Source organism: Mustelus asterias, chromosome 8 (assembly GCF_964213995.1).
Source record: "Mustelus asterias chromosome 8, sMusAst1.hap1.1, whole genome shotgun sequence".
NCBI lineage: Eukaryota > Metazoa > Chordata > Chondrichthyes > Carcharhiniformes > Triakidae > Mustelus > Mustelus asterias.
Genome location: NC_135808.1, coordinates 135,232,126 through 135,251,331, shown reverse-complemented (window position 1 = coordinate 135,251,331; position 19,206 = coordinate 135,232,126). Strand labels below are relative to the sequence as shown.

The 19,206-nt window shown below is 48.2% G+C and overlaps 1 protein-coding gene across 1 annotated transcript in view; it reads left to right on the top strand.

The window, feature by feature from the left end:
- The window catches only part of col24a1 (collagen type XXIV alpha 1), a 445,996-nt gene that overhangs the window by 322,591 nt on the left and 104,199 nt on the right, over positions 1–19,206 (top strand). Inside the window, exons 26-31 of the mRNA XM_078219024.1 lie at positions 6,567–6,620; positions 10,957–11,010; positions 13,022–13,075; positions 13,707–13,751; positions 13,865–13,909; positions 18,067–18,120. Of these exons, the coding sequence (XP_078075150.1) occupies positions 6,567–6,620; positions 10,957–11,010; positions 13,022–13,075; positions 13,707–13,751; positions 13,865–13,909; positions 18,067–18,120 (306 nt within the window). The remainder of the gene's footprint in view (positions 1–6,566; positions 6,621–10,956; positions 11,011–13,021; positions 13,076–13,706; positions 13,752–13,864; positions 13,910–18,066; positions 18,121–19,206) is intronic.

Sequence of the window (19,206 nt, the reverse complement as noted above, 5' to 3'; positions counted from 1 at the left end):
TAATTAACTCTGTGTTGACATGATAAGGGTATCGATTGCGGTTCCTGGAACATTGTGACTGGGATCGAGGTTCTGCAGTGAGGGGACTTTCCCCTTTCTGTATTGGGCAGACTGTTATCATTGAGGTTCTGCAAGTTGCGTTACTGAGCAGTGATACAAGTGAAAGCTGAATCTCAGAGGTTATGTTTGCTATAAGCGTATTAAGCAGCCTCTATATTTTCTCAGTTCTAGTCTCGTGTCGATTTGAGATTTCTATAATTGTGGAAAAGATGCTTAATGCAGGGTGTTTATCTAAGAGAAAATGACCGTCTAAATTAGGATATATTATTAATGCCAAATAATGGTTCAAAAAATCTTAACGTTGAAAAACTAATGGGGAAATGGAAAAATTGCAAGGTGAAGGTGTGTGAGCCGAGATTCAGTCTAAATATGATGCTCTTTCAAAGAACTAGTCCAGACACAATGGGCTGAATAGCCTCCTTCTGTGCTGCAAGTTTCTATGATTCGAAGGAAGATAGTCAGAAATCCTGGGCAAGAGGTTGTATAAAGACGGGTGGCACAGTGGTTAGCACTGCTGCCTCACAGCGCCAGGGACCTGGGTTCGATTCCAGGCTCGGGTGACTGTGTGGAGAATGCACGTTCTCCCCATATCTGCATGGGTTTCCTCCGGGTACTCCGGTTTCCTCCCACAGTCCAAAGATGTGTGGGTTAGGTTGATTGGGCATGCTAAATTGACCCTTAGTGTCAGGGGGATTCGGAAGATAAATATGTGGGGTTACGGGGATAGGACCTGGGTGGGATTGTTGTCAGTGCAGGCTCGATGGGCCAAAAGGTCTCCTTCTGCACTGTTGATCCTATAGTTCTTTGTCTGATTTTAACACAATGGGGTTATAAAGTAGAGAAAGAGACAAGTGCTCTTCGAGGCTGTTCGATGCCTTACATCTCGAATGAACAATGAATGAGATTGGCTAACAGGTTTTCCTGATTTGAAATTCTCTTTCTGTCCTTTATGAATTGATAGGAGGTGGCACAACTGACTTCAAAGCCCTTGCTTTACAACATAACAATACAACTTTGGCCCCTCGAGCCTCTTTATCGCTGAACTAACACCACTAAAACACATTACAGAGCAGAAAGAGGCCATTCGGCTCAAAGCCTATCCCACTGAGGTGGAGAATTCCAAACACACACAACCTTCCAGTGAAGAAATTTCTCCTCGTCCCTGTTGGAAATGGCTGTCCCACTATCCAAACACCACAACCACGATTTCCAAACCCTCCCACCAGGGGAAACCGACTCTCAGCTTCCATCCTCAGGGGCAGGCGGTGGTGTAGTGGCATTATCACTGGACTAGTAATCCAGAGAGCCAGGGTAATGCTCTGGGGACCTAGGTTCGAATCCCACCACAGCAGATGGTGAAATTTGAATTCAATAAAAACCTGGAATTAGAAGTCTGCTGATGATCATGAAACCATTATCGATTGTCAGAAAAACCCATCTCATTCAGCAATGGAAGAATAAAGCAAAACCCAATGCACCATTTCAGTGAGATCACATTTCATTCTTCTAAACATCAGAGGACAAAGGCCCATTTTGCCCAATACACTGTAGAGAATCAAAAAATAAAGAGGGTTTAATGAAGGCAGCACAGTGGCACAGTGGTTAGCGCTGCTGCCTCACAGCGCCAGGGACCCAGGTTCAATTCCAGCCTTGGGTGACTGTCTGTGTGGAGTTTGCACATTCTCACTGTGTCTGCGTGGGTTTCCTCCGGGTGCTCCGGTTTCCTCCCACAATCCAAAGATGTGCAGGTTAGGGGGATTGGCCATGCTAAATTGTCCCTTAGTGTCCAAAGATGTGCAGGTTAGGTGGATTAGCCATGCTAAATTGCCCCTTAGTGTCCAAAGCTGTATAGGTTAGGTGGATTGGCTATGGTACATGTGCGGGGTTACAGGGATAAGGCAGAGGGGTGGGCCTGGGTAAGTTACTCTTTCAGAGAGTCAGTACAGTCTCAATGGGCTGAATGGCCTCCTTCTGCATTGTGGGGATTCTGTTGATGGACACTCCTTGTCTGAATTCACAAACCCATCTTATTGCAGTCATCGTGTGGGGAAGATTGTAGCCGCTCGTTCTGTGTGGTTTTGAAAGTTGTGGAGAATCTGATTTCTTGTTTTAATTGCTGTGATGGAGGAACACAGCCTGTTCCACTTTAGTACAATCATGGCTCATGCAACTAATTAGTTTCATGTAAATGTTCCAATTACTTGGTTTTAAGGGAAAGATTTTAGAGAAAATGCAAAGCAGACTTCACGGTTTGGATGAGAGATTCCAATTTACAAGTTTCTGTTGTGAAAATGTGGATTACACAAACCAACTGGGAAAAGCACCGGAACTGCTCAGAATGAAGTGTTGCAGCTCCGAAAGTATACAGAGCAACAACAGCCCCTGGACCATCGACACACACTGCTGACTGCAGCAAAAAAACTCTGTGATTCAGTGTTTATACGTTGTACATGAGGAGTTTAGATATATCTACATATATTTTGAAAAGCGTAATGGATGTTTAATTGTGTAAGTCTACAGTTTTAGTCAGTGGAAGTAAGTGGATTGTTCTATCACAACACCAACATTGGTACAATGGGCCAAATGGCCTCCTTGTGTAGTGTACAATTCTCCGGTTAAACCATATTGTTCTTGGGATAATGGCGGAGCTGACATTTATTTATTACATTTATTGCCCATCTCTCATTGAGGTTGAGGGTTGCAAATGCTTTAGCCTTATCTTTTGCCGAACATTCATAATGAAGCTTAATGGGGCAGTTTTTGTGCAGTGTGTGCAGGAGGGTTTCCTGACACAATATGTGGATAGGCCGACAAGAGGTGGGGCCACATTGGACTTGGTACTGGGTAATGAACCGGGCCAAGTGTTAGATTTGGTTGTGGGAGAGCACTTTGGAGATAGTGACCACAATTCGGTGTCTTTCATTATTGCAATGGAGAGGGATGGGGCCGTACGGCAGGGCAAGGTTTACAATTGGGGGAAGGGTAATTATGACGCGATTAGGCAAGAATTAGGGAACATAAGATGGGAACAGAAACTGTCAGGGAACGGCACAAATGAAAAGTGGAGCTTGTTCAAGTAACAAATACCGTGTGTCCTTGATAGGTATGTCCTTGTCAGGCAGGGAGGAAATGGCCGAGTGAGGGAACCATGGTTCACAAAAAAGGTTGAATGTCTTGCCAAGAGGAAAAAGGAAGCGTATGTAAGGATGAGAAAACAAGGTTCAGTTAGGTCGCTTGAGGGTTACAAGGTAGCAAGGAATGAGCTGAAAAAGGGATTAGGAGAGCTAGGAGGGGGCATGAGAGGTCCTTGGCGGGTCGGATCAAGGAAAACCCCAAGGCTTTTTACTCTTATGTGAGGAGTAAAAGAATGACCAGGGTGAGGTTGGGGCTGGTCAAGGAAAGTAGTGGGAACTTGTGCATGGAGTCAGAAGAGATAGGAGAGGCAATGAATGAATACTTTCCTTCAGTGTTCACCAAGGAGAGGGGCCATTTTTTGAGGATGAGAGTGTGATACAGGCTGATAAGCTGGAGGAGGTGGATGTTCTGAAGGAAGATGTATTAGCAATTTTGAAAAACCTGAAGGTCGATAAGTCCCCTGGGCCAGATGGGATATATCCTAGGATTCTTTGGGAGGCAAGGGATGTGATTGCAGAGCCTTTGGCTTTGATCTTTGGGTCCTCACTGTCCACGGGGATAGTGCCAGAGGACTGGAGAGTGGCGAATGTTGTTCCTCTGTTCAAGAAAGGAAATAGGAATGACCCTGGTAATTATAGGCCGGTTAGTCTTACTTCGGTGGTCAGTAAGTTAATGGAAAAGGGCCTGAGGGATAGGATTTAAGACCATTTGGAAAGATGCAGCTTAATCCGGGATAGTCAACACGGATTCGTGAAGGGTAAGTCTTGCCTAACAAATTTGATTGAATTCTTTGAGGAGGTAACGAAGTGTGTAGATGAAGGTAGAGCAGTTGATGTCGTATACATGGATTTTAGTAAGGCGTTTGATAAGGTTCCCCATGGTCGGCTCATGAAGAAAGTAAGGGGGTGTGGGATAGAGGGAAATTTGGCCGATTGGATAAGTAACTGGCTATCTCATAGAAGTCATAATGTTATTTGAGTTTGTGTCTCTGTATGCCCTGTTTGTGAGCACATCTCCCACTCCACCTGACGAAGGAGCAGCACGCTCCGAAAGCTAGTGGCATTTGCTACCAAATAAACCTGTTGGACTTTAACCTGGTGTTGTTAGACTTCTTCCTATCTCATAGAAGACAGAGGGTGGTGGTGGATGGAAATTTTTCAGACTGGAGACCAGTTACCAGCGGTGTACCACAGGGATCAGTGCTGGGTCTTCTGCTATTTGTGATTTTTATCAATGACTTGGAGGAGGGGGCTGAAGGGTGGGTCAGTAAATTTGCTGACGACACCAAGATTGGTGGAGTAGTGGATGAGGTGGGGGGCTGTTGTAGGCTGCAAAGAGACATTGATAGGATGCAGAGCTGGGCCGAAAAATGGCAGATGGAGTTTAACCCTGATAAGTGCGAGGTGATTCATTTTGGTAGGACAAATTTGAATGCGGATTACAGGGTCAACGGCAGGGTTCTGAGGAATAGAACATAGAACATAGAAAAGCTACAGCACAAACAGGCCCTTCGGCCCACAAGTTGCGCCATTCATGTCCCTACCTACTAGGCTTACCTATAACCCTCTATCTTACTAACTTCCATGAACTTATCCAAAAGTCTCTTAAAAGACCCTATCGAATCTGCCTCCACCACCACCAGCGGCAACCGATTCCACGCACCCACCACCCTCTGATTGAAAAACTTACCCCTAACATCTCCTCTGTACCTACTCCCCAGCACCCTAAACCTGTGACCTCTTGTGGCAACCATTTCAGCTCTGGGTAAAAGCCTCTGAGAATCCACTCTATCAATACCCCTCAACATCTTATACACCTCTATCAGGTCACCTCTCATCCTTCGCTTCTCCAAGGAGAAAAGACCTAGCTCTCTCAACCTATCCTCATAAGACATGCCACCTAATCCAGGCAACATCCTTGTAAATCTCCTCTGCACCCTTTCTGTGGCTTCCACATCCTTTCTGTAATGAGGCGACCAGAACTGGGCACAGTACTCCAGGTGGGGTCTGACCAGGGTCCTATACAGCTGCAGCATTATCTCCCGATTTCTAAACTCAATTCCTCTATTGATGAAGGCCAGTATTCCATATGCCTTCTTAACCACAGCCTCTACCTGCGACGCTGCTTTGAGCGTCCTATGAACCTATGAATGTGGAGGAACAGAGAGATCTTGGGGTTCATATCCACAGATTTCTGAAGGTTGCCACTCAAGTGGATAGAGCCGTGAAGAAGGCTTAGAGTGTGTTAGCGTTTATTAACAGGGGTTTGAGTTTAAGAGCCGTGGAATTATGCTGCAACTGTACAGGACCTTGGTGAGACCACATTTGGAATATTGTGTGCAGTTCTGGTCACCTCACTATAAAAAGGATGTGGAAGCATTGGAGAGAGTGCAGAGGAGATTTACCAGGATGCTGCCTGGTTTGGAGGGTTGGTCTTATGAGGAAAGGTTGAGGGAGCTGGGGCTTTTCTCTTTAGAGCAAAGGAGGATGAGAGGCGACTTAATAGAGGTTTATAAGATGATGAGGGGAATAGATAGAGTGGACGTTCAGAGACTATTTCCTCGGGTGGATATAGCTGTTACTGGGGGGCATAACTATAAGGTTCATGGTGGGAGATATAGGAGGGATGTCTGAGGTAGGTTCTTTACTCAGAGAGTGGTTGGGGTGTGGAATGGACTGCCTGCTGTGATAGTGGAGTCAGACACTTTAGGGACTTTCAAGCGGTTATTGGATAGGCACATGGAGCACACCAGGATGATAGGGAGTGGGATAGCTTGATCTTGGTTTCAGATAAAGCTCGGCACAACATCGAGGGCCAAAGGGCCTGTACTGTGCTGTACTGTTCTATGTTCTGTGTTCTATGAAGCTATGCTGACAGCCCAGCAATCCATTTTTCTGTTGAGTCAGCTAAACCCAGAGAAAACAGATCTGGCTCTCTCTCTTATCCTGTCAATCAGGAAGATATCAGTGAAATTGCCAGGTGGGCAGAATAGTCCACCTCCTTCCCCCCTCCACCTGCTCCGCTTCCCATGGTGAGTAGGACGGTAAAGATTCCCCCTTGATGTGGGAAAACGCACCGGGTGGGGGAAAAGAGCCGGTGAGAGTGGGACGAATTGGATAAATTACAAAGAGCGGAGTAGCCGCTCTGTATCATTTTCTGATTCCTGGGTAAGATGCTGTTTCGGAGAGTCAGTGCAGACTGGATGGGCCAAATGGCTGTAAGGATAAGAAAATGAACAGAAACTGAGTGGATGGAAGCTGCCAACAGCAATTAAATCCACCAAGCAATGCCCAGCCACACAACTTGTTATTGCAAAGGGTGGAATATACGACCGACACTAACTCTTCTGTGTTTGTTGTTCACTTTGACAGGGCTATATGGGACCTCCAGGAATCCCCGGCCCAATAGGACCACAGGGACTGCCAGTGAGTAAACATTTTATAACAATAACATGAGAAGATTCTCAAATTGGACTCATTCTGCAATGTAATTTCATTTTGGTCCCAGTTCCCGCTACGTGTGAAATTGATGGTGCAGCAGACTCGAGGGGCCGAATGGCCATCTCCTGCTCCTGTCTCTCATGTTCATGTATTCTGTGTGAGATGATGGAGTTGGCTCTCAGTCACGGGTTGAATATTTTGTACTGTATTTGTTTGAAGAATTACTGAGTTGCTCAGATAGAGATGCCCCAATCAATGCTCTCCGGATCCTTGCTGTGCAGAATCAATAGAACAGTCCGTCTGAAGCTTGTTCACCCTATTTAGCGTTTGCAATTCTGGGTTCTTGAGCCTTACCATTGGTCCCAGGCCACTCGAAAAAGGCCCAAAATCTGGAGGCACTTTTCATTCTTTGAGGCGTCAGAAGTAGCTGCGTCCCAGAAAACAATCATGCACATTCAATCAAATTCTTCTTGTTGCAAAACTAGTATCTGTAACTTCACCAGTTACAATTGTTGGCAACTTCATTCATAATGGTAGATTCGTAATAACTGATCAAGCACAAAGAACATAGAAAATTACAGCACAGGAACAGGCCCTTCGGCCCTCCCAAGCCTGCGCCAACCATGCTGCCCGACTTAACTAAAACCCCCTACCCTTCCGGGGACAGTATCCCTCTATTCCCATCTCATTCACGTATTTGTCAAGACGCCCCTTAAAAGTCACTATCGTATCCGCTTCCACTACCTCCCCCGGCAACGAGATCCAGGCACCCACCACTCTTAACGAACTGTATAAAAAATTTGCCTCATACATCTCTTTTAAACCTGTGCCCCCTAAACCTGTGCCCCCTAGTAATTGACTCTTCCACCCTGGGAAAAAGCATCTCACTATCCACTTTGTCCATGCCTCTCATAATCTTGTAGACTTCTATCAGTTCTATCCTCAACCTCCATCGCCCCAGTGAGAACAAACCAAGTTTCTCCAACCTCACCTCATAGCTAATGCCCTCCATACCAGGCAACATCCTGGTAAATCTTTTCTGTACTCTCTCCAAAGCCTCCACATCCTTCTGGTAGTGTGGCGACCAGAATTGAACACTATATTCCAAGTGCGGCCTAACTAAGGTTCTATAAAGCTGCAACATGACTTGCCAATTTTTAAACTCAATACCCCGGCCGATGAAGGCAAGCATGCCGTATGCCTTTTTGATTACCTTCTCAACTGCATTGCCACTTTCAGTGACCTGTGTACCTGTACACCCAGATCCCTTTGCCTATCAATACTCTTAAGGGTTCTGCCATTTACTGCATATTTCCCATCTGTATTAGACCTTCCAAAATGCATTACCTCACATTTGTCCGGATTTAACTCCATCTGCCATCTCTCCGCCCAAGTCTCCAACTGATCTATATCCTGCTGTATCCTCTGATGGTCCTCATCGCTGTCCGCAAATCCACCAACCTTTGTGTCGTCCGCAAACTTACTAATCAATCCTGTTACATTTTCCTCCAAATCATTTATATATATTACAAACAGCAAAGATCCCAGCACTGATCCCTGAGGAACACCACTTGTCACAGCCCTCCATTCAGAAACACACCCGTCCACTGCTACCCTCTGTCTTCTTTGACCATTTGATCATTATTTTGTAAATTGAGTTTGTGTCTTTATATGCCCTGTTTGTGAACAGAACTCCCACTTACCTGACGAAGGAGCAGCGCTCCGAAAGCTAGTGGCTTTTGCTACCAAATAAACCTGTTGGACTTTAACCTGATGTTGTGAGACTGCTTACTACCTTCTTTGACCGAGCCAGTTTTGTATCCACCTTGCCAGCTCACCTCTGATCCCATGCGACTTCACCTTCTGCACCAGTCTGCCATGAAGGACCTTGTCAAAGGCCTTACTGAAGTCCATGTAGAAACATCCACTGCCCTACCCTCATCAATCATCTTCGTCACTTCCTCAAAAAACTCGATCAAGTTCGTGAGACACTACCTCCCCTTCACAAAACCATGTTGCCTCTCACTAATATGTCCACTTATTTCCAAGTGGGAATAAATCCTGTCTCGAAGAATCCTCTCCAATAATTTCCCTACCACTGATGTAAGGCTCACCGGCCTGTAATTACCTGGATTATTATCATTAATGTTTGAAGCAGCATTGTGGAGAGAGAGGGGGGTGGGTTCTCCCCACTCTGTTGTATTGTGGGAAGAGCGGGAAGTATTGGTAGTCAAAGAAAGAACTTGTATTTCGAGAACCCTTTTCATGACCCCAGGTTGTGATAAAGTGCTTCAAAACCAAGGAAGAATTTCTAAAGTTGAAAATTGCTAAAAAGAGACATGTTGGTGAAGTTTTTCATTGTGCACTCAACAGCTACACAAACACAAAAATACCAAATTTCAAACAGCCACGATGATTTATTCTGCAGGAGAAAAGGATGTTGATTGGTTGGCAAGTTGACTCTGATTGGGTATTTCCAAAACAGCAACCTGATAATGAACAGATAATCTATTTGTTAGTGATGTGTATTGAGGAATGAATATTATCCAATAGAGCGGGGAGAACCCATCCCCCCCTCTCCCACCACAATACAACAGAGCGGGAATAACCCACTGCCCCCCCTCTCCCACCACAATACAACAGAGCGGGAATAACCCACTCCCCCCCCTCTCCCACCACAATACAACAGAGCGGGAATAACCCACTCCCCCCCCTCTCCCACCACAATACAACAGAGCAGGAAGAACCCACCCCCCTCTTCCCACAATACAACAGAGCGGGGAGAACCCTTCGCCCTCTCTTCCCACAATACTGCTTCAAGCATCAATTATGAGATCTTTTTAGATTTACCAGAAAGGATAAAGATTTGACATCTCATTGGGAGGTGAAACCTCCAACAGTGCTGTGCTCCTTCAGTACTGCCACTTCTCAGAACCCAGCCATGGTATCATTCACTGGTGAAACAGGGTCAAAGTGGACACACAGCCCCCTTTTGGATCTATCTGAGTCAGTCTAGATCCAGTCTTTGGAAAGGGTTGATAATCATTCTGACTGCACAGCGAGAATGTTGATCAATTAGTCATGGCTGAGAGTCTAGGCAGTGGGTGAATGGGGCAGCGGGTGAGTGGGGCAGCGGGTGAGTGGGGCAGTGGGTGAGTGGGGCAGCGGGTAAATGGGGCAGCGGGTGAGTGGGGCAGCGGGTGAATGGGGCAACGGGTGAATGGGGCAGCGGATGAGTGGGGCAGCAGATGAATGGGACAGCGGGTGAGTGGGGCAGCGGATGAGTGGGGCAGCGGATGAGTGGGGCAGAGGGTGAGTGGGGCAGAGGGTGAGTGGGGCAGAGGGTGAGTGGGGCAGAGGGTGAGTGGGGCAGAGGGTGAGTGGGGCAGAGGGTGAGTGGGGCGGAGGGTGAGTGGGGCGGAGGGTGAGTGGGGCAGCGGATGAGTGGGGCAGCGGATGAGTGGGGCAGCGGGTGAGTGGGGCGGAGGGTGAGTGGGGCGGAGGGTGAGTGGGGCGGAGGGTGAGTGGGGCGGAGGGTGAGTGGGGCGGAGGGTGAGTGGGGCGGAGGGTGAGTGGGGCGGAGGGTGAGTGGGGCAGCAGGTGAGTGGGACAGCAGGTGAGTGGGGTGGAGGGTGAGTGGGGCAGCGGGTGAGTGGGGCAGCGGGTGAGTGGGGCAGTGGGTGAGTGGGGCAGAGGGTGAATGGGACAGAGGGTGAGTGGGGCAGCGGGTGAGTGGGGCAGCGGGTGAGTGGGGCAGAGGGTGAGTGGGGCAGAGGGTGAGTGGGGCAGAGGGTGAGTGGGGCAGAGGGTGAGTGGGGCAGAGGGTGAGTGGGGCAGAGGGTGAGTGGGGCAGAGGGTGAGTGGGGCAGCGGGTGAGTGGGGCAGCAGGTGAGTGGGGCAGCAGGTGAGTGGGGCAGCGGGTGAGTGGGGCAGAGGGTGAATGGGGCAGAGGGTGAATGGGGCAGAGGGTGTGGGGGGCAGTGGGTGAGTGGGGCAGCGGGTGAGTGGGGCAGCGGGTGAGTGGGGCAGCGGGTGAGTGGGGCAGCGGGTGAGGGGGGCAGAGGGTGAGGGGGGCAGAGGGTGAATGGGGCAGCGGGTGAATGGGGCAGAGGGTGTGGGGGGCAGCGGGTGAGTGGGGCAGAGGGTGAGTGGGGCAGAGGGTGAGTGGGGCAGCGGGTGAGTGGGGCAGCGGGTGAGTGGGGCAGCGGGTGAGTGGGGCAGAGGGTGAGGGGGGCAGAGGGTGAGTGGGGCAGAGGGTGAGGGGGGCAGAGGGTGAGACCAACCTCAATCTCATTGTCCGTGATCGTTTGTTTTCTCCTAGGGCCTCCCAGGACGGAGAGGGTCTCCAGGGCTACAAGGTGCAAAGGGGAGAAGAGTAAGTGACATGTATGATTGAGGAATATTTCACTTTGTAACTCGCCCATTATCCAATCTCTGTTTGCCTCACGCCTGGAGAGTTTGCTCAAAGTGGGAGTTTCTGTAGCTCGGAGTATATCTGCGCTGCTGATTGCGTCGTTCTGATTCATGATGCATCATTAGCTTCTGCACATTATTAACATGACCACATTCTGACGCACAACATTCTCCCTTCAGCCGTTCCATTGCGGGAAGAGACATGGTGGTGGTTTATGGCACTGAGTTAATCTTTCAATGTTTATGAGGGCGCTATGCTGCCCATGTATCAGAATCCCCCTCGCGACTTACCTGGTGAGATCGGAGGAATGCAACACACTACGTTTGACACCAAGTTGGTCGCAGGAGTTGTGGGGAAGATGACATTTTTAGACATCTACAAGTTACAAGTGATAAGCCCAATCAATTGGCTCACGGAGCAGGGATCTGACACTGGAAGGGACCCCCGTGTTCTATTGGTCAGTTACAGCCCACCTCACATCAGGCAGGCTCACCAATGAGTAACTGACCCTCCACAGCTTTATTTATTCATTCCTGGGACATGGGCGTCGCTGGCTAGGCCGGCATTTATTGCCCATCCCGAGTTGCCCTTGAGAAGGTGGTGGTGAGCTGCCTTCTTGAATCTCTGCAGTCCACGTGCTGTGGGTTGACCCACAATGCCGTTAGGGAGGGAGTTCCAGGATTTTGACCCAGCGACTGTGAAGGAAAGGCGATATATTTCCAAGTCAGGATGGTGAGTGGCTTGGAGGGGAACTTGCGGGTGGTGGTGTTCCCAGGTATCTGCTGCCCTTGTCCTTCATGATGGAAGTGGTCATGAGTTTGGGAGGTGCTGTCTAAGGATCTTTGGTGAATTGCTGCAGTGCATCTTGTAGATACTACACACTGCTGCTACTGAGCGTCGGTGGTGGAGGGAGTGGATGTTTGTGGATGTGGTGCCAATCAAGCGGGGCTGCTTTGTCCTGGATGGTGTCGAGCTTCTTGAGTGTTATTGGAGCTGGACCCATCCAGACAAGTGGGGAGTATTCCATCACACTCCTGACTTGTGCCTTGTAGATGGTGGACAGTGATCACTGATACTGTAATCAGCGGAATCTCTAAACCAGAAATCTTTACTTCCCGAGAGAGAGTGAGCACAGCCCTCAAATTCATTTGCATATCGCCAGCTGTAGAATCTCCTGGCGTTCGGGCACCATTTGAATACAATCTTGTTTAATGGGACGCTTTGAATTCAGGAGTTTTCCCTAATCATTTAGGGAATCGTAACTCTGCATTTCGATTAAAACTGCATTTGTAATAAAAACAAGTCATTGCAATGCGTCCCAGCACTTGTCCGTAACCTGAGTTTAAATTAAATAACTCAAAAGAGCTCAAACTGAAACATTTACCAGTCATTGTACTGGCCGTGCTAAATTCTCCCTCAGTGTCCCCGAACAGGAGTGTGGCGACTCGGGGATTTTCACAGTAACTTCATTGCAGTGTTAATGTAAGTCTACTTGTGACACTAATAAATAAACTTAAAACTTTAAAGCATCCTGGAGACCCGGGCAGTTTTGCATTCCGGCCCGATGGTTTTTGACTGGACGCGATGTACAAACTCCAATCGTAGTGGACGTAAATTGCGTTTGAAAAGCTGCAGGCCGGAATGTTACAGCCATTCACACCAGCGGGATTTTCCCATCCCGCTGCAGTGAACGAAGATCTGGCTGGGCGCCAACTTCTCCGACCTCACTGCAGCGGAAGCGTGGCGTAAACGGCCGGTCAGATCGCTCCCGTAACCCCCTGCACCCAATGACAACTTGCGCCGACACAAACGCAAAATCAACTGAGCAGAACCCCGACCCCAGGACTTCCGCATTTGGACATTTCAGTGCTCAGAGTCAGGGGTGCCGAGAGCTGTATCCCATTCTGCAAAGTAGGGTCCCCGAGGAGACAGTGCGGATGGTTTTAACATGATTCATTGTAACTATTTTCAGGGACCGAGAGGTTTGGACGGTTCCCCAGGAGAACAAGGGCCCCAAGGTAACAAGGTAATTATTTACTCTCAAAGAGCAGAATTCCTGGCACATCGTTTCAGATTATTTAATGCAAATGAATAAACAGGTGGCTGGATGGCTCCACGAGCCAGTGGAGTGCAAAACTGTTTGTTACACATGAAAACATATTTCCTTGAAAGTTATTTAATGACGAGTGAATCCCAACTCCTTTGTGAGGAATAGTTTCAATCCGTCACCTGCCTGAATGGCTGGCGATTTAATGTCCTCCCTCTGTAGCAGCATGAATGGCCAACAGGCATCATTCACATCATTTATTTCCACACTTGTCACACAATTCTGTAAAGTTATATTTCACAAAGTTAGCCTCAGGGCTGAGCAAGGGAGTCGGGGAGATATTCCTCACAAACAGCAAAGAGGCCCTTTGTTAAGAGTGTTTTAATTGTTCCTCAGAACACTGGAGGTCGCTGTTATCATACAGTCAAAGGGGTTTACAGCATGGAAACAGGCCCTTCGGCCCAACTTGTCCATGTTGCTCTTTTTTATACCATTAAGTTAGCCCCAATTGCCTGCCTTTGGCCCGTATCCCTCTATACCCATCTCACCCATGGAACTGTCGAAATGCTTTGTCAATATCTCGTACAATAAAGATGTGTTTGCATTTCAGGGGGAGACGGGTGAACTTGGCACAAAGGGTGAAACCGGACTCATTGTAAGTGTGAACTTTTGACCAGACTTTGCAAATAAACCCATTTGAACCTCCTTCAATCAATCCTCTGATACCAGTTGTGGGCAATTTTCAACATCCATTCTTTTAAATTGCAGGGTAAAGCGGGCGATCCTGGAGAGAGAGGGACACAGGGTTCCCCAGTGAGTATCAGGCCACGTTATTGAGCAACAGTAACGCAAAGAAAGACAGACTTGCATTTCTCTGGCACCTTCCATCATCTCAGGCTGAGCCAAAGCGATTTACAGGCAATGAGATATTGTTTTGTAATGTTAACAATGTGACAGCTAATCTGTGCACAGCAAGCTGCCACAAGCAACAATGTACTAATCACCAGATTGCTGAAGGGATCAATATCAGCTATGACACAGAGGAGAACTCCCCACCACTTGTTTGTGTCTGTAAAATATTTCCCAGTCACCAGAGAATGAGGAACCAGTCTCAGCTGACAGATCACACATTTCTGACAGTGCAGCACTCCCTCAGCACTGACCCTCTGACAGTGCAGCACTCCCTCAGTACTGACCCTCTGACAGTGCAGCACTCCCTCAGCACTGACCCTCTGACAGTGCGGCACTCCCTCAGTGCAGACCATCTGACAGTGCAGCACTCCCTCAGTACTGACCCTCTGACAGTGCGGCACTCCCTCAGTACTGACCCTCTGACAGTGCCGCACTCCCTCAGTACTGACCCTCTGACAGTGCGGCACTCCCTCAGTACTGACCCTCTGACAGTGCCGCACTCCCTCAGTGCAGACCGTCTGACAGTGCAGCACTCCCTCAGTACTGACCCTCTGACAGTGCAGCACTCCCTCAGTACTGACCCTCTGACAGTGCAGCACTCCCTCAGTACTGACCCTCTGACAGTGCAGCACTCCCTCAGTACTGACCCTCTGACAGTGCAGCACTCCCTCAGTACTGACCCTCTGACAGTGCGGCACTCCCTCAGTACTGACCCTCTGACAGTGCAGCACTCCCTCAGTACTGACCCTCTGACAGTGCGGCACTCCCTCAGTGCAGACCGTCTGACAGTGCAGCACTCCCTCAGTACTGACCCTCTGACAGTGCGGTACTCCCTCAGTACTGACCCTCTGACAGTGCAACACTCCCTCAGTACTGACCCTCTGACAGTGTAGCACTCCCTCAGCACTGACCCTCTGACAGTGCAACACTCCCTCAGTACTGACCCTCTGACAGTGTAGCACTCCCTCAGTACTGACCCTCTGACAGTGCGGCACTCCCTCAGCACTGACCCTCTGACAGTGCCGCACTCCCTCAGTACTGACCCTCTGACAGTGCGACACTCCCTCAGTACTGACCCTCTGACAGTGCGGCACTCCCTCAGCACTGACCCTCTGACAGTGCCGCACTCCCTCAGCACTGACCCTCTGACAGTGCCGCACTCCCTCAGTACTGACCCTCTGACAGTGCCGCACTCCCTCAGTACTGACCCTCTGACAGTGCCGCACTCCCTCAGCACTCACCCTCTGACAGTGCAGCACTCCCTCAGTACTGACCCTCTGGCAGTGCAGCACTCCCTCAGTACTGACCCTCTGACAGTGCAACACTCCCTCAGTACTGACCCTCTGACAGTGCAGCACTCCCTCAGCACTCACCCTCTGACAGTGCAGCACTCCCTCAGTACTGACCCTCTGACAGTGCAACACTCCCTCAGCACTGACCCTCTGACAGTGCGGCACTCCCTCAGTACTGACCCTCTGACGGTGCGGCGCTCCCTCAGTACTGACCCTCTGACAGTGCAGCACTCCCTCAGTAGTGACCCTCTGACAGTGCGGCACTCCCTCAGTACTGACCCTCTGACAGTGCGGCACTCCCTCAGTACTGACCCTCTGACAGTGCAGCACTCCCTCAGTACTGACCCTCTGACAGTGCAACACTCCCTCAGTACTGACCCTCTGACAGTGCAGCACTCCCTCAGTACTGACCCTCTGACAGTGCAGCACTCCCTCAGTACTGACCCTCTGACAGTGCAGCACTCCCTCAGCACTGACCCTCTGAGAAAACAGCACTCCCTCATTTCTTTTTATCCATCCATGGTACACGGGCGTCGCCGGCTGGGCCAGCATTTATTGTCCATCCCTAGTTGCCTTTGGAGGGCAGTTCAAAGTCAACCACATTGCTGTGGCTCTGGAGTCATATGTAGGCCAGACCGGGTAAGGTCGGCAGATTTCCTTCCCTGAAGAGACATTAGTGAACCTGATGGGTTTTTCCAACAATCGACAATGGTTTCATGGTCATCAGTAGATTCTTAATTCCAGATATTTTTTATCGAATTCAAATTCCTCCATCTGCCATGGTGGGATTCGAACCCCGGTCCCCAGAACATTAGCTGAGTTTCTGGATTTATAGTCTAGCGACAACACCACTCGGCCATCGCCTCCCTATCACCATAAAGGTGGAAATGCTGGAAAAAGTTAAAGTTTAAAATTTATTTATGAGTCACAAGTAAGGCTTACATTACACTGCAGTGAAGTTACTGGGAAATTCCCCTCAGTTTTTAGTTGAGGATGGTTGGTGGGTTGTGGAGGTCGGGGGAGGTGGGGGGTTGGGTGATATATCTCGATAGTAGCGAGCAATGGTGGGTGATGTTTCGCTTAGATCCTGACAGAATATTGTTGCATCCAAGCCAACAATTCAGAGTGTAATTAAAAAGAAAAGAATTGTTGGGTCTATAACAAAAAATAGCCGCCTTGTTCAGTCAGAGAGGTTTAACATGGTGCAAAACTCTCTCAGCACACTGATCCTCGGGGTGGATGCGGGGATGAAAAGTTTGAGGTCAGGATTTGCAGCAAGCTAGAAAACGTCCTGCTGTCCACCACACTCCCAGAAGGATGTGGAGGCTTTGGAGAGAGTACAGAGAAGATTTACCAGGATGTTGCTTGGTATGGAGGGCATTAGCTATGAGGAGAGGTTGGAGAAACTTGGTTTGTTCTCACTGGAACGACGGAGGTTGAGGGGCGACCTGATAGAAGTCTACAAGATTATGAGAGGCATGGACAGAGTGGATAGTCAGAAGCTTTTTCCCAGGGTGGAAGAGTCAATTACTAGGGGGCACAGGTTTAAGGTGCGAAGGGCAAGGTTTAAAGGAGATGTACGGGATAGGTTTTTTTACAGAGGGTGGTGGGTGCCTGGAACTCGCTGCCGGGGGAGGTAGTGGAAGCGGATACGGTAGTGACTTTTAAGGGGCATTTTGACAAATACATGAATAGGATGGGAATAGAGGGATACGGTCCCCGGAAGGGTAGGGGGTTTTAGTTCAGTCAGGCAGCATGGTCGGTGCAGGCTTGGAGGGCCAAAGGGCCTGTTCCTGTGCTGTAATTTTCTTTGTTCTTTTGTCTCGTTCTGAAAGTAGAGGAACTGACTCGTTGTCGGATCCCTGCTTTGGGAGTTTTGCTCTTCACAGATTGCTGCTATATTTGCCAATCAGAGCAGTCCACGCTCAGTAACTTTGCTGAAAGTGGGAGACCAAAACTATTAATTGCAACTCATTAATGTACTGGCCTGATTATTCTGCTTGTTTCTCTCATTTTGATGTTAATCTCACATTAAACCCTCACCTTCACTCCGATTGCCATTGTGTTTTCGATTTGACTTATTATTGTCACATGTTTCTTGCGTGCTATACAGACAAAGCATACCGTTCATAGAGAAGGAAATGAGAGAGTACAGAATTTAGTGTTACAGTCATAGCTAGGGTGTAGAGAAAGATCAACTTAATGCAAGGTTGGTCCATTTAAAAGTCTGACAGCAGCAGGGAAGAAGCTGTTCTTGAGTCGGTTGGTGCGTGATCTCAGACTTTTGTATCTTTTTCCCGACGGAAGAAGGTGAAAGAGAGAATGTCTGGGGTGCGTGGGTTCCTTGATTATGCTGGCTGCTTTTCCAAGACAGCGGGAAGTATAGATAGTATCAGTGGATGGGAGGCTGGTTTGCGTGATGGACTGGGCTACATTCACGTCCCTTTGTAGTTTCTTGCGGTCTTGTTATGTTGTTAACTATAGAATTTATATGGCGGTTTAGGTGGCCAATATTATAACAATGACTACACTTCAAATATACTCCATTCACGAGGATAGATTTGGGCATATCCTGAGTCATGGAAAGGTACTATATAAATGCAAGTTATTTTGTTAATGACACAAGACATAGCACATTGTTCGAATACTTCCTGTACTTATTTCTGTTCTGTAATTTATCACATGTTGTTTTAAATGTGAACTTGGATGAATGTCCTGAAATCCAACACCACCCATTAATTTTCACCTTTGGAATCTCTGTTTCAGGGATTGACAGGACCTGCTGGGAGCACCGGAGACATGGGACCCCCTGGAAAACCAGTTGAGTTTACCTTCAGTTTCAGAATTGCAGAGGACATGGTTTCCTCAGTACGTGGGCTGGAGAAGCTGGGTCATTAAGTACGTTCGAAGCTGAGGCAGACAGATTTTTAATCAGTAAGGGAATCGAGGGTTATGGGGATAAGGCAGGAAAGTGGAGTTGAGGATGATATCAGATCAATCATGATTTCATTGAATGGTGGAGCAGACTCAGTGGGTCAAATGGCCTGCTTCTGCTCCTCCATCTTATTACTTGTAGCTGTAAATCTTTGATGGTTAGAGTTATAGAATAATACAGCACCAAAGGAGGCCATTTGGCCCAGAGTGCCTGTGCTGACTCTTTGATGAAATAAATAAGTCTTGTTCCCCTTTTAGCTTTCCCAAAGACGTGTATTTTCTTTTCTCTTTTAAGTATTTGTCCAATTCCCGACAGAATTTATTTTCACCTTCCTTTGAGGAACAATGTTCCAGATCACAGCAACTCATTGCAATAAAAAATTTCTCCTCATTCCCGTCTTAAATAGGAGAACCTTTACTTTGAAATTGTGTCCCCCCCCTTCTAGACTTTCCCACAAGAGGAGAATCCCCTCAGCATCCCCTCGGAGTTTCACATGTTCCAATAAGATCATCTCTCATTTTTCCAAACTCTAATGGATACAGGGCCAACCTGTCCAATAACCCCCCCAGTCCCCAAAATGAGTTGAGTAAACCTTCTCTAAACAGCTTCTGACATATCTATAGAGGTTTACAGCATGGAAACAGGCCCTTTGGCCCAACTTGTCCATGCCTCCCAGTTTTTAACCCCTAAGCTAGTCCCAATTGCCCCCGTTTGGCCCATATCCCTCTATACCCATCTTACCCATGTAACTGTCTAAACGCTTTTTAAAAGACAAAATTGTATCCGCTTCTACTACTGCCTCTGGCAGCTTGTTCCAGATACTCACCACCCTCTGTGAAAAAATTACCTCTCTGGTCCCTTTTGTATCTCTCCCCTCTCACCTTAAACCTATGCCCTCTAGTTTTAGACTCCCCTACCTTTGGGAAAAGATATTGACTATCTAGCTGATCTATGCCCCTCATTATTTTATA